Raw genomic sequence first — 14690 nt, forward strand, 5'->3', positions numbered from 1 at the left:
TTCCCTCTGTTATATATATATATATATATATATATATATATATATATATATATATATATATATATATACAGGGTGATTCAAAAAGAATACCACAACTTTAAAAATGTGTATTTAATGAAAGAAACATAATATAACCTTCTGTTATACATCATTACAAAGAGTATTTAAAAAGGTTTTGTTTTCACTCAAAAACAAGTACAGAGATGTTCAATATGGCCCCGTCCAGACACACGAGCAATATCAACCCGATACTCCAACTCGTTCCACACTCTCTGTAGCATATCAGGCGTAACAGTTTGGATAGCTGCTGTTATTTCTCGTTTCAAATCATCAATGGTGGCTGGGAGAGGTGGCCGAAACACCATATCCTTAACATACCCCCATAAGAAAAATCGCAGGGGGTAAGATCAGGGCTTCTTGGAGGCCAGTGATGAAGTGCTCTGTCATGGGCTGCCTGGCGGCCGATCCATCGCCTCGGGTAGTTGACGTTCAGGTTTCATAACTAACCTTTTTCGTAGGACTCTCCATAGAGTTGATTGTGGAATTTGCAGCTCTCTGCTAGCTCTGCGAGTCGATTTTCCTGGGCTGCGAACAAATGCTTGCTGGATGCGTGCTACATTTTCATCACTCGTTCTCGGCCGTCCAGAACTTTTCCCTTTGCACAAACACCCTTTCCCTGTAAACTGTTTATACCAATGTTTAATACACCACCTATCAGGAGGTTTAACACCATACTTTGTTCGAAATGCACGCTGAACAACTGTCGTCGATTCACTTCTGCCGTACTCAATAACACAAAAAGCTTTCTGTTGAGCGGTCGCCATCTTAGCATCAACTGACGCTGACGCCTAGTCAACAGCGCCTCAAGCGAACAAATGTACCACTAAATGAAACTTTATAGCTCCCTTAATTCGCCGACAGATATTGCTTAGCTCTGCCTTTTGTCATTGCAGAGTTTTAAATTCCTAAAGTTGTGGTATTCTTTTTGAATCACCCTGTATATATATATATATATCTAAAAAGAAAGATGATGAGACTTACCAAACAAAAGCGCTGGCAGGTCGATAGACACACAAACAAACACAAATATACACACAAAATTCAAGCTTTCGCAACAAACTGTTGCCTCATCAGGAAAGAGGGAAGGAGAGGGAAAGATGAAAGGATGTGGGTTTTAAGGGAGAGGGTAAGGAGTCATTCCAATCCCAGGAGCGGAAAGACTTACCTTAGAGGGAAAAAAGGACGGGTATACACTCACACACACACACATATCCATCCACACATATACAGACACAAGCAGACATATTTAAAGACAAAGAGTTTGGGCAGAGATGTCAGTCGAGGCGGAAGTACAGAGGCAAAGGTGATGTTGAAAGACAGGTGAGGTACGAGCGGCGGCAAATAGAAATTGGAGATTAGCGGAGATTGAGGCCTGGCGGATAGCGAGAAGAGAGGATATGCTGAAGGGCAAGTTCCCACCTCCGGAGTTCTGACAGGTTGGTGTTAGTGGGAAGTATCCAGATAACCCGGACGGTGTAACACTGTGCCAAGATGTGCTGGCCGTGCACCAAGGCATGTTTAGCCACAGGGTGATCCTCATTACCAACAAACACTGTCTGCCTGTGTCCATTCATGCGAATGGCCCACTCCACCTAGAGTGTCTTTCCGCCGTCCACCTAACCTTTGTAACCTCTTAGTTCATCCCTATGAAATCCCCAAACCACCTTCCCTACCCTCTGGCTCCTACCCTTGTAACCGCCCCCGGTGTAAAACCTGTCCCATGCACCCTCCCACCACCACCTACTCCAGTCCTGTAACCCGGAAGGTGTACACGATCAAAGGCAGAGCCACGTGTGAAAGCACCCACGTGATTTACCAACTGACCTGCCTACACTGTGAAGCCTTCTATGTGGGAATGACCAGCAACAAACTGTCCATTCGCATGAATGGACACAGGCAGACAGTGTTTGTTGGTAATGAGGATCACCCTGTGGCTAAACATGCCTTGGTGCACGGCCAGCACATCTTGGCACAGTGTTACCACCGTCCGGGTTATCTGGATACTTCCCACTAACACCAACCTGTCAGAACTCCGGAGGTGGGAACTTGCCCTTCAGCATATCCTCTCTTCTCGCTATCCGCCAGGCCTCAATCTCCGCTAATCTCCAATTTCTATTTGCCGCCGCTCGTACCTCACCTGTCTTTCAACATCACCTTTGCCTCTGTACTTCCGCCTCGACTGACATCTCTGCCCAAACTCTTTGCCTTTACAAATGTCTGCTTGTGTCTGTGTATATGCGGATGGATATGTGTGTGTGTGCGAGTGTATACCCGTCCTTTTTTTCCCCCTAAGGTAAGTCTTTCCGCTCCCGGGATTGGAATGACTCCTTACCCTCTCCCTTAAAACCCACTTCCTTTCATCTTTCCCTCTCCTTCCCTCTTTCCTGACGAAGCAACCGTTTGTTGCGAAAGCTAGAATTTTGTGTGTATGTTTGTGTTTGTTTGTGTGTCTATCGACCTGCCAGCGCTTTTGTTTGGTAAGTCTCATCACTTTCTTTATATATATATATATATATATATATATATATATATATATATATATATATATATATATATATATAAAAGATGATGTGACTTACCAAATGAAAGTGCTGGCAGGTCGACAGACACACAAACGAACACAAACATACACACAAAATTCAAGCTTTCGCAACAAACTGTTGCCTCATCAGGAAAGAGGGAAGGAGAAGGAAAGACGAAAGGATGTGGGTTTTAAGGGAGAAGGTAAGGAGTCATTCCAATCCCGGGAGCGGAAAGACCTACCCTAGGGGGAAAAAAGGACGGGTATACACTCGCGCACACACACACACATATCCATCCACACATATACAGACACAAGCAGACATCTCACAAGCAGACATATTTTTGTCTTTAAATATTCATTTCTCTCCTTTTCATTTATTACATTGTAATTCATTTTCACACAAAATGTAGAGAGTATCTGCTATTGCACTGTCCTGGTTAAAATTTTTATTTTATATAGTACTGGCTATTTAAAATATTTTTGTTAACGTAAGCAGCTGATTTTTTTCAGTTGTTAATAGCAGGAATGATTTATTTCATGTCCACATTGTGGCAACTTCCACCTGTGAGTCTCTTAGCTTGATGCCACCTTCAGCACCTGTTTCCTCTTACAGCCCTTAGTGGCGTACAGTGTGCTATGTCATGTAGCTATAACTTTTACCGGCAAGTACCATTGGTATGTTAGTTCCAATACCTGTAATTTGTATACAATTTTAAGAAGCTATTTTATATGATAAGAGCATTTTGCTCATTAATCTTTTTCATGTGTCATTACATACAATATAGTCACCTCATAAATTTGTTTGGTATAATAACCATCTATTCTTGGTTTCGCTCTATGTTAATGGCGTTACAATCCTTACAGACAATTGATTTTAGTTTTTCTGATGAAGACACCCATAGTCGGTGTCAAAACCTGGTCAAGTTAAATCTTAATTTGTATGGTTGCTGGCTCAAAGCCATGTTTAAAATTGTGTCCATTAAGAGTCCCTGTGCAGTATGCTGTTATGTGTCACGAAATATTATCACTGCGTGTACTGCAGTAAAGAGTTAAAATGTGCTAAGTTTTGTGGTTATGAAACATTTTTGTTTAATATAAAGTCATCTGTGACTGATGCACAATGAGATCAAGCAAATTAATGGAAACTCTGTACCAGCACTCAGAAACAATTAATAACAATGGATTATTTTCTGTTGTTGTAAGACAGTCAGACTTGGTATATTGTAGACAACCAACAAAGGCTTTCCCAAGAAGAATTAGTCATTAACATATATGATGATGTGATGGAACATTGTGAAGATCACTAAATTGAGGTGGTATTGCTCTCATGGCAGGTTACATAACATCCTGGATGAAATTCGGACACCTGAAGGATCTAAATGCTCAATAGGGGACACATTTATTGTCTTGAAAACAAAAGGTTGAGGAAAGTTATTTAAAAACCATATTTGAAAGGTTGCCACATAATCCAAAGAATTCCGGCATTGTTCTATAATTGTAAATTGCATGTGGACCAATCACAACAACCTAGAGATGAAACTAACATGAAAAATGTGGGAGAAGAGAGTGAAAATGAACAAAAAAAGCACTGCCTGGGGGGAATCTGACACTATCTGTTCTGACAATGAAAGTATTGAGCTTGGTGTAAAAATAGTTCTCCACCAACCTTATTCTCCAAATTTGGCCCATTTCTGTTTTCAGATCTCAAAGTGGCTCGGAAATGAATAGGTTGGTAATGTCAAAAATGAATACCATGTTTGATGTTCTTCACTTCCCGGATAGCTTTCCACTCAATACCTTATGTGCGTGTGCTAAAGAAAGTACGTTCCTATGAGGTATCCAAACATGTTTCCAACTGGCAGGATGGAGTACATATTCCTGGCTGCAGTCATGTATAGACACTGAAGTAATATTTCCAGTGATCTGTGGGAGTGTATTAAGACTGGTGCTCTTTGTGGACAGTTTATATGAAGAGTGATGATTCAAAATTGTGTTGAAGATATCGCAACAAACAGTTCAAATTTTTCAAAATAGCACCCATGGGTGTCAGCACACTCAAACCAAGTTTTCATGCTTGGAAGGTACCCTGCGACTCATTTTCTGGAATGTTCTTAAAACAGCAGCTTGAAGACTTTTTGATATCTGTTATGACCTTTGTTATGACCTCATGGTGTTGACCTTTGAAGGCTCTCTTCACTCAGAGAATAGGAAAAATGCCACCAGGGCTACATCTGGACTGTAGGTTGGCTGGGGGAAGCACTGCGATGGCATTCTGGGGCATATGATCACTGATCATGAAGTGGGTGTCGCTTGGTGCATTGCCAAGATGCAGCTTCAAATTGGCAGCTATGACTGGACTCTCTTTGTTGATCGTTCCCTTCAATCTTTACACCACTTCCACCTGAAAGCACCTGTGACAACCTCTCCCTCAGGCACAAATTCATGGTGTCAAAGACATTGAGCTCTTTTCACCTGCTGATTCAAGCCCCCCCCCCACCCCCCCCCACCCCCCGCACCTCATGTCCAAAACACACTCACCCCCCCCCCCCCCTCCCTCTCTCTCTGCCAATAGTGTGGCTGCAACAGTTCTACACACCTACACACCAGGAATGAAACAGCTACCAGAACAGTAAAGTAGAAGACTGTGGTTCTCTGATTTCATTTGCCAGGGAGGATATGGACAGTGTCGTTTGTCAGGTAAAGGGCATTATCCTTTGTTGATCACCTTGCACAAGGTAAAGCAGTAATGGGTGGCATAATCCGTATCACTTCAGGCAGGGGGGTTACCTTCATAGTCTTTGATGGTATTGAATTTAGCATATGTTAAAATTCAGGAGGAAGTAAGAAACATGCATTTTTTTGTTTTCTCCTAAAAAATTCCTGCCCCGAGATACAGGCCTCCAAAATGACATCGCTAACACCATTTTGAAGATGCGAATTTCAGAAAAAATTTTAAAATGCTGTATCTCTGTAACAGTTCAAGTTCTTTTGTTAGGTTTTTTTATTTTATTTGAAAGATAATTGCTTTATGATTACAATGGCCTCCTCCGTTTCGACATATCTGTCAAAGTTCTTTTACTGTCTCCTTTTGAATTTTTTTGTAATTTACTTTTTTTTTTTAATCGAAAATGCCAATCCAGAAAAGTTAGATTTTTTTCTGTTGATTTGTAGTACTATATTCTCTGTAAAGGAGGGTTTCCACTTTTAAGCTGGACAGGTTTTATTTTTAAAAAATATTTTTTTTTTAACTTTCAAGGGTAATGTATGTCTTCACTGAAGTTGTTTCTTACTAATTTCTTTGTTACAATGTCTATTTTATTGTCTTTGTTGCAGTTATTTCTTTTCGTCAAGGTCATAAGCTCTATGCGTCAAGAAAGTGCAGAGAAATTACTAAATCTATGGATGAATACACTACAGCAAAACTGACCACACTCTTCAAAGTAGAAATCCCATCTTCAGAAGAAAATGAATCAAAACACTCTTGCACCTGTTGCCAGGAATTTTTCACAAATATCAATTCAGCTGTCGAATATTGTGCAAGGTTTGGAGAGATAAATGACTTGCAATATTAAAGAAACTTATGCAGTTTGTAATAGCAACTATAGAACTTAACATATTGGAAGATTCAAAGTTTATGCACTACGACCTAAGTGGGTAGTTCCACACCCACCTAGGGATGTCCGTTTATGTGTGTACCTGCACAAATTTTGAACTTTGTGTGGTAACTTTGAAGAACTTACTGGAACACGTAACATATGACACCTTAGTTGGGCATGTGAAGTCATTAGTAGCCTGTGACTTAATGCAAGAGACTTGTTTGTTTCAAGAATGTGGTGACTGCCATGGTAAGGGATGACTGTCTTTACAGACACTTGGCCTGGAATATGTAGCAGATACCTCTGCAGAAATTACATATGCAACATGGGAGGAAAATAAACTAATAAAGAAACCTGTTGTCTTTGACAGTTTCATTGGTGAACTTGGTAAATCGTCAGTGAAAGCAGTAACACACCAGCATCTGAAGACATTGAAACAACACATTGCAGAAGTGAAGGGGCGTGTACAGGCTGAAGAACTATGTTCATTGCTACACTGTGATTTTGCTGAGTACTGGTCTGTAATTCTCCTACAAGAAGTACAAGGTATCAATGGAGTAATTACCAGATTTCAATTTTTACAGGAGTGACACACAAGGGTTGACCAAATATAAATGGGATTTTATTTTTTATTTAAATTCATTTATTGGAAAACTCAAGGCAATTATAATTTATTCTTCCACATAGTCTCCTTTGGAAATGCGTTTGTCCCAGCGTATGGGCAGCTTTTGATGCCCTCATCATAAAAAGAACTGGGTCATGTTACCAGTCAGTTGCGCACAAAGTCTTCCACACTCTCGGCATCTTCAAATCATCATCCTCCTAGAGCTTCTTCAAGCAGTCCGAATAAATGTAAATCGCAGGGCAATAAGTCTGGGCTGTAAGAAGGATGATCAAGTGTAATCTAGTAAAATTCCTGTAGCTTGGAGACAGTTAGAGCTGCAGTATGGGGTTGCACATTGTCGTGGAGGAGGATGACCTGTTGAATTGATTGGTCTCGTCTTTTGCGGTGATGTGCAACTCTCGCCTTGTTCAATAATTCGCAGTAGTAAGCAGCATTGATTGTGCGTCACTCATGCAAAAAAATCAATTAGCAAAATGCCTTGCTGATTTGGGGGGAGGGGTGGGAGGTTGAAAAAACCTTGCCAGCTGACAGTTGACTCATGGCTTTCACTGGTGCTGCCTCCCCTTTCCTCCACAACTCCTTACTGGCTAGTGTGGATTTTGGAGTGTAGTGGTGAACCCATGTTTCATCACCTCCTTCCGCAAACCTTGCTGTAAGCCTCCGACAGACCTCCAAACGTCTCAACTTCAATCTTCAGTCAAAAGTTTAGGGGCCCACCTGGAACACACTTTACGGAACTCTAGGTCATTTATGATGATTGCTTTACAGCTCCCATAACTAATTCCGACTTTTTGGGCAATTTCTGACACTATCACTCGTCGATCGTTATCAATATTATCTTTAACCGCACGAATGTTTTTGTCTGTAATGCTGGTCTGAGGATGTTCTTGTCCTTCCTTGAACTTTATATGCCAGGTAAACACACACCTCCTTGATAATGCACTGAACTGTGCAGTCAATCTTGGGCAAATTCCTGCCGCTGTAATTCCTTCACAAGCAAGAAATTTGATAATTATGCATTCCACAATGGAGGGATGCACCAGTTGCTCAGATATCATGAGCGTTACTGACGAAACGTCGGGGAAATATCTAACAGCACACTCTCCTCACTTGTAACGGTCCGCCTAAACTTAGCAGAAGTGTGGGGGCAGTCCTACCAAATGTTGATGTTCAGGAACAAAAATCCCATTTATATTTGCCCTCCCCCCTTGTATTTTCAAAACAAGACCAGAAGTGTAGCAGATATAAGTGATAACACAAGACATGACTCAGCACATGCTTTGCTAGCAATGCACAAAATTCTTCAACTGCAAACAGGGGCCGAGCAGACCATCATCATTCCTGATGTTTAAACTGAGTCTGTCGCTTGTGCTAACTGACCGGGTATACAGTGCTACTGGTCACGGAAGGGCCTTGTGATGGTGTAGGAGGCCTGCTGAAGCACCATGCTACAAAACGTAATCTTTCCAGACCATAAAAAACTGCGATTCAGAATGCTGAGGATTTTACGAGATTAGTGAAATCTTACACATCCACAGCCCTCATTCTTTTGTCGAAAGAGGAAATCGAAGAATTCTGTGAGCAGGAAAAGAAGAATGGTCCAAACTAACTACTCCTGTGAAAGGAATTCAGAAGACACAGTTTTGTACCCAGTGATGGGCGCACGCACTTTAAAGAGCAAGAAAGGAGAAATTTCGTTTGTTCGGCCATCACCTCGGAAACAGCAGAATAATATTAAGATTCACAACCGGAGAAGGGGGATGTTTGTGGCATGTGTGTGTGACTGTGACTGGTGGATTGTAGTGATTATAGACACCAGTTACGAGTTAAACAAAATTGTAGTAAACTTTATGCTACCACGTGGACCAGCTGCTGGATATAGGTTTCCAGCTCAAGCATAGCAACAATGCTATCAGTGCTCCAGTTCCTATTGGTTCAACAGGAAGGCATCACTCTATATCAAAGGAAGATACTGATGCAGTGGAAGAAATTTTTAATTCATTAACTGGCCACTTTCAGTACAAAACAGAGCGCACAGAAATTGCATAAATTGGAACTTTCACATACATTTTGGAACCATCTAAAATACTTGAAAAATGACACACTTACTCAACTTTCAAAACTAAAATTATGTTAAATAAGGCTATATTTTGATTTTTATGAGCCTGTTATGTGATAATGTGGTAATAAAACAGCCATGGAAAAAATTTGTTATCTATAAAACCTGTTCAACCTAAAAGTGGAAGCTTTCCTTTTCAGGGAATGTAGAACTATATGGTACTAATCAACAGAAAAAAAAATCAATTTTATGGGTTGGCATTTTTGGAAAAAAAAAAAAAATTCTGTAAATTATAAAAAAAAGTTAAGAACACTATAGTAAGAGAACTTTGACAGATAAGTCCAAATGGATAATTTCTTTGTAATCATAAAGCAATTATCTTGCAAATAAAAAGACTAACAAAATATGTACAACTGTTCCAGAGATAAAGCATTTTAAAATTTTTTTCCGAAATTCATATCTTCACAACGGTATGCACAGTTTTGTCTTTGCAGGGCTGTATCTTGGAGAATAAACTTTTTTTGGAGAAAACAAAAAAGTACGTGTTCCTTACTTAGTCCTTCATTTTAGCATATGCTAAATTCAATAACATCCGAGACTATTAAGGTAAGGTTTTTTCTTAGCTTGCCAGAATTGATAAGCCGAGTGAATATTTTGCAATAGTTGTGGACCAACACCATGCAAGAATACATGAGGTTCCTGCTGGATTGGGGGAGGGGCAGGGGGTGAAGGAAAAAGATTAATCTTCATCCAGACATAACACCTGTCCACCAAAGTAGTTTTACAATGGGGTACCTCAAGAATTTGAAGTAAAATTTGTTGGAATTTTTATGCTGTTACCAGATTAAGCCACCTCTGACCCTCACGACTGATGGAAATGGGAATTAAAGTACATATGGGTCTAAACTTGTTAGCTAATATTTGAAGGGCGCATGCAGAATACATCCATATTACCTTTTGAAAACAACTGATAATTTCAAACCTGAAATACAGCAAAATAAAAAGTCTATAGTGTAACAACATATCTTATGAAAATAACAGTATTAATAGTTTCATGCATTGCAATGTCGGGACAGGCAGCACGTTATTTGGATACTGATGCTAATCTGTCAAGGTAGGGTGACTTATTCTAAAAAGTCCCCTCTCCTCTGCAACCTTTAAATTGCTCAAAAATTGTCTTGCATATGGAGATTACTTTAAATTAATTTAAGGAATACATTAAGTAATTAATTATCATTCTCTTTACACACACACACACACACACACAGAGAGAGAGAGAGAGAGAGAGAGAGAGAGAGAATAATACCCCTATTTCCATGCTAATACAACAAAATAAATATTCCCTGCCCTCTATCCTCGCTCTGTATAAGGCGCTGTTCCCTTTTTGAACTTATGTCATTTCATCACTGTCTTGTTCAATAATTTTCTAAGTACAGCATCATACTGTATATTTAACCACAAGAACCATTATTCCTTTCATGCAAAAACATCTTTTTCCTTTGAAGTGCATATCATATTTATGTGAAAGGAAAGCTGGTTTTGTTGGCTATCTCAAGAATGTTTAAGTTATAAGTGAAATTAATTTTGCCATCGGAGTCTTTAAATTTGTTTACAACATTATTATGTGTTTGGTAACACAGTGGAACATAAATTTTATTCAGGTTGCTTCAGTAGCAAGCATTTCATAACCTGGCATTGTATTTCATAACATGACTTTGTTGAGGCTTTCATGGCAGCTTCTTGATGTGCTGTTTGTTATCTGTATTTTGTAACTCATCTTTATGCAATTGTTACTCTGACATATCATTAGCATGTAGGTGTGGGATTGTCAAAAGTCATCTTACATTATTGCTGGCTTGAGGTTATATCTTCCCATGAATGCATTGTTGGCATGCTTTCCAGCTTCTTCCATCCTACTAATTTTTACTGTAGCCACTTGTGCTTACAAGATGTTGGGAAAAAAACTGTCAATAAATACCATAGAAAATATAAACAAGCAGCACATCATAACACCTTTAATACTAGAGTTATTTTAGCTGTACTTGGAGGAACATGCTTTGTTTCTAGAGCAATTTTAAAACAATGTTGTTTTACATGGCAAATATAAATCCATATTACAGTAATGGTGCTAAATGTTGCAAAAAATTGAATTCTGCACTGTAATTTACTTTTGACTGCCAAACACTTAACTTGTAACAGACTGCCAGTGATGAAACAGGTGACTAATCATAATCAACTAATTTTGCAGGCCATCAGTTTAGGAAATAAATTCTAAATTACAATTAGATGTGATTCTGCATCAAGTACCAAGAGTCAACAATTATTAAGCACACTGCCTATCACACACAAATGTAACCAACATATTTTCTGTGGCCCTTATTGGGTTCGTGCTACCCTAAATCGGTCTTATACTACTGATGATATCTACTCCACGATTTAAAAACTATGGAATAACTGAATTGCGGCGGTGTTCCCACTCTCCCATTCATTATTTTTTTCTTTTTTACTCTTTTGTACAGTTTAGTTTGTCTGAACAAAATTTACATAAAATAGCATGTCCACACTTTTAAGAAGAAAAAAAAATAGTATGAATAATTCTTTTCTGTTGTAATTATTACAGATAGTGGAAAGTCCTGGGCCACAAGTTGGACATGTTGGTCAATACATTTTAGTACAGAGAGCAGGTGTGGATCAGCAGCAACATGATACAACACATGTAATGCTGAACAGAAAGAATGCTCCTCCACGTGCATCAAGTGCGCCACCATCCAATAACCAGAATCAAATTGGTGCATGTGGTATCGTTAGACCAGGAAGCAGTGGTGGCAGTACTACTACTGCTGGTGGAGGTATAGGCAGAGGCCGCCCAGCCAGTGTTGATGTGGATCAGCAAAATGGACCATCATCTGAGTACTTGGGTAACAATTACAGTGAACAACAATTTATGGTACACTGTCCAAACCCAGCTATGCAACCTGTCACTAGAAGAGAGAGGATGCAAGATAATCCTAATTTAGCTTATGGTGATGTAGCATCAGACGGTATGTTGCAGAGTTATACCATAGTACCCAGCAATGGGGAAAATATGGCATATCCTATAGTTGGACAATCTCAGATTGTATTACAGGGTGGTGTTAGGGCCCATGTTTCTAAGCAGACACACAATAATCACGTTTCTATGAACAGAAGTGACACATCTCCGTGTGCTTGCAATTTGAAAGCTATGATAATATGTAAGAAATGTGGAGCCTTTTGCCACGATGACTGCATAGGACCTTCACGCCTGTGTGGAACTTGTGTTATTCGATGAATGATGTGAAATGTGGCAAGCTTATCTGTTTTTGTGAGAGATTTTTTTTGCAATGGACAAAAATTGCTATAGCCTACTGAGTTACTCCTGTGACACATATGCACACTTGTGAGAGTGGGTTGAAAATGTTTTCACGACTGATTTATGTGTAATGTACTTAAGTCTTGTGAAAGAGTGTTCATTATACAAATATACACATTTGTATTGTTGAGAGGGAAGTAGCATTGTACTTTGTGTTTGTCTTCCATTTCTGTATTTCACTATCATTCTTTTACTGTATATTCTTCTGTCTCACCTGCAAAATGGCTTTCAATGGGTAATTCCTTTAATGATGTTAAGAGGGTAAATAAATTTTTACAATATGATGATGGTAAAAATGTTTTAGAGGTTTTATATGCACATACTATGCTGCCAGCTAAAATAAAATTTTGATTGTAATTTAGTTTTCTTTGTTTAACTGCTGAGTCTTATATGAAATTGGCATGTTTTAGCTTTATATATTTTTTATTTAGTTCTTTTACCATTAATTCTTTTGCTACATTTATTGTAATATTTGTATAATATTTGCTCTCTATTTGAAGTACTTTCCTGAATTTTGTAGTAATTTATTATGCATTTTTAAAAGTATTTATTGTGTTGTATACACATACAATGTTAATTGTTAATATTTCTCAGAAAATGTAATTTTAGTTGTAACTTATCAGAACATGAATGTTCATTTTCTCATATCCTTTACTATGTTCACTATTGTCATTACTATTGTACAATCACCATTCTTATGTGTAGTCATGTCCTGTAATGATTTTGTTATGACACATTGTTGAAATAGTCCTGCAACTGTTTTACTGTTTGGAGATGCAGTTTATGAAATTTGTCTGCATAACAGTTTGTTATTTATTTATTTTATGCACACACCTATATCTATGTTTGTTTTCAAGTATGCTGTTTAAATGTTAAAAGATAGTAGAGTGGGAATAAATGATGTGACTCATGTAGAAAACAGAATTCAAAAGCAATGAGTGATGCATATGCAACTCAAGTTGCTGTTACAAAAGACTGTAATGTTTATTAAAAACTATTCTTGTATTCTATATTTTGTTGAAACATTTGCTTTCAGTGAAAGTGAAAAAAAAAAGCAGTTACAGATGTTCGCTTAACATAGTCACAGAAAAAACTGGAAGTCAGGAAGTTATTGCAGCTTGAAGCTGTTGTTCTGGAACCTAGTGTGACAACTAACAGCATACTGCATAATGATACACAAAATGTGACATGTATCAGTCATATATTATTGACTGTAAGCTGATTTTGAAACAAAAGGTGCATGACTCTTATTTGTGTCTTGTTCTTGTATGATATTAAATGGGTATAGTGTTGAAAGAATCTTGGAAATATGTGGAAGCCATCAGCCTTTGCCCTTCTGTGTCACTGTCTGTGTGGATAGTACTATTTTTTGCAGAGGTTACCATGGATTGCACTTCATATAGGCTGGTCATGGAATAGTGTCTTTCTTGCATGCTAAATTCTATGCTTTAACAGATACACTTTTTTCTTACCTCTGCGACTTAAAAACAGTAAAATTTGGAAATATTTTGTTGACAGATTTTTAATCAGTGGCTTTCCATTTTTCCCTTGATTTATTCCAAAATTCTTTTACACTGGCCCATTTTCTGTTTTTCCACCGCACTCCATCTCCCAGCAGTTAAAGATTTGATCTAAGTTAGAGCTCATCTTCCCTTGCAGTTTTTTATAACTGCAGTTCAAGATTAAAGTTGTTTTATATTAAGTATGAATGGGTATTACAGCCTCAGTGTGTGTGTGTGTGTGTGTGTGTGTGTGTGTGTGTGTGTGTGTGTGTGTGATATTTTTGTGCTTACTCCAATAGAGGTGGTACATAGGCTGAGACACTCAACTGTTATTTATATTTAGTATTGCCATGATTATCTGAAATTACTGAAAGTTCTTTAAATTGGGTCAGTTTCCAATATCCTCCCCCATTTATGTCTAACATAAATTGTGCTCAGTCTGTAATACCTTGACAACAAGATGTTAAAAACCTTGACTATTCTTTATCTACATACATGTAGGAAGTAGGGCGACCGGTTCTTTGACTTCATCAAACAGTGTGACAAAGGAACTTGTCATGATATGATATATGTTGTATCTATTATGCACACATTAAATGAATTTTAAATTTTCAAAAAAGAGAAAAAACATTGTAGTTAGATAAGAACAGACACTACAGGTGAGATTTCCTTGCATCAGTGGACAGAATGAAGCAAAGGCAATAAAGTAAAGCCCCTAGTGCCTGTCAGGGCACCATACAGTTTTCAGGTCATAATTTGATTTTACATCCTTGTTCAACAATACTGTAGTGTGGTGTCAATGATGCTAGAAGAGTAATCCACTCTCTCTACACAAAACAGAACTGCATTGAAGAATGATACAAATGACCAAAATCCGGAAAAATATAACCCAGGGTTACTCATCACTGGTGACATTTGTGTACAGAAAAAGAA

General features: G+C 38.4%; 1 protein-coding gene across 1 annotated transcript in view; it reads left to right on the forward strand.

Annotated features, from left to right (window-relative positions):
* LOC126237039 (uncharacterized) overlaps positions 1 to 13505 on the forward strand; it is a 190110-nt gene extending 176605 nt beyond the window's left edge. The window contains exon 10 of the mRNA XM_049946800.1: positions 11485 to 13505. Coding sequence (XP_049802757.1) covers positions 11485 to 12174 — 690 coding nt within the window. The 3' untranslated portion in view covers positions 12175 to 13505. The remainder of the gene's footprint in view (positions 1 to 11484) is intronic.
* Positions 13506 to 14690: the final 1185 nt, after the last annotated feature.

Source organism: Schistocerca nitens, chromosome 2 (assembly GCF_023898315.1).
Source record: "Schistocerca nitens isolate TAMUIC-IGC-003100 chromosome 2, iqSchNite1.1, whole genome shotgun sequence".
NCBI classification, from domain to species: Eukaryota; Metazoa; Arthropoda; class Insecta; order Orthoptera; family Acrididae; genus Schistocerca; species Schistocerca nitens.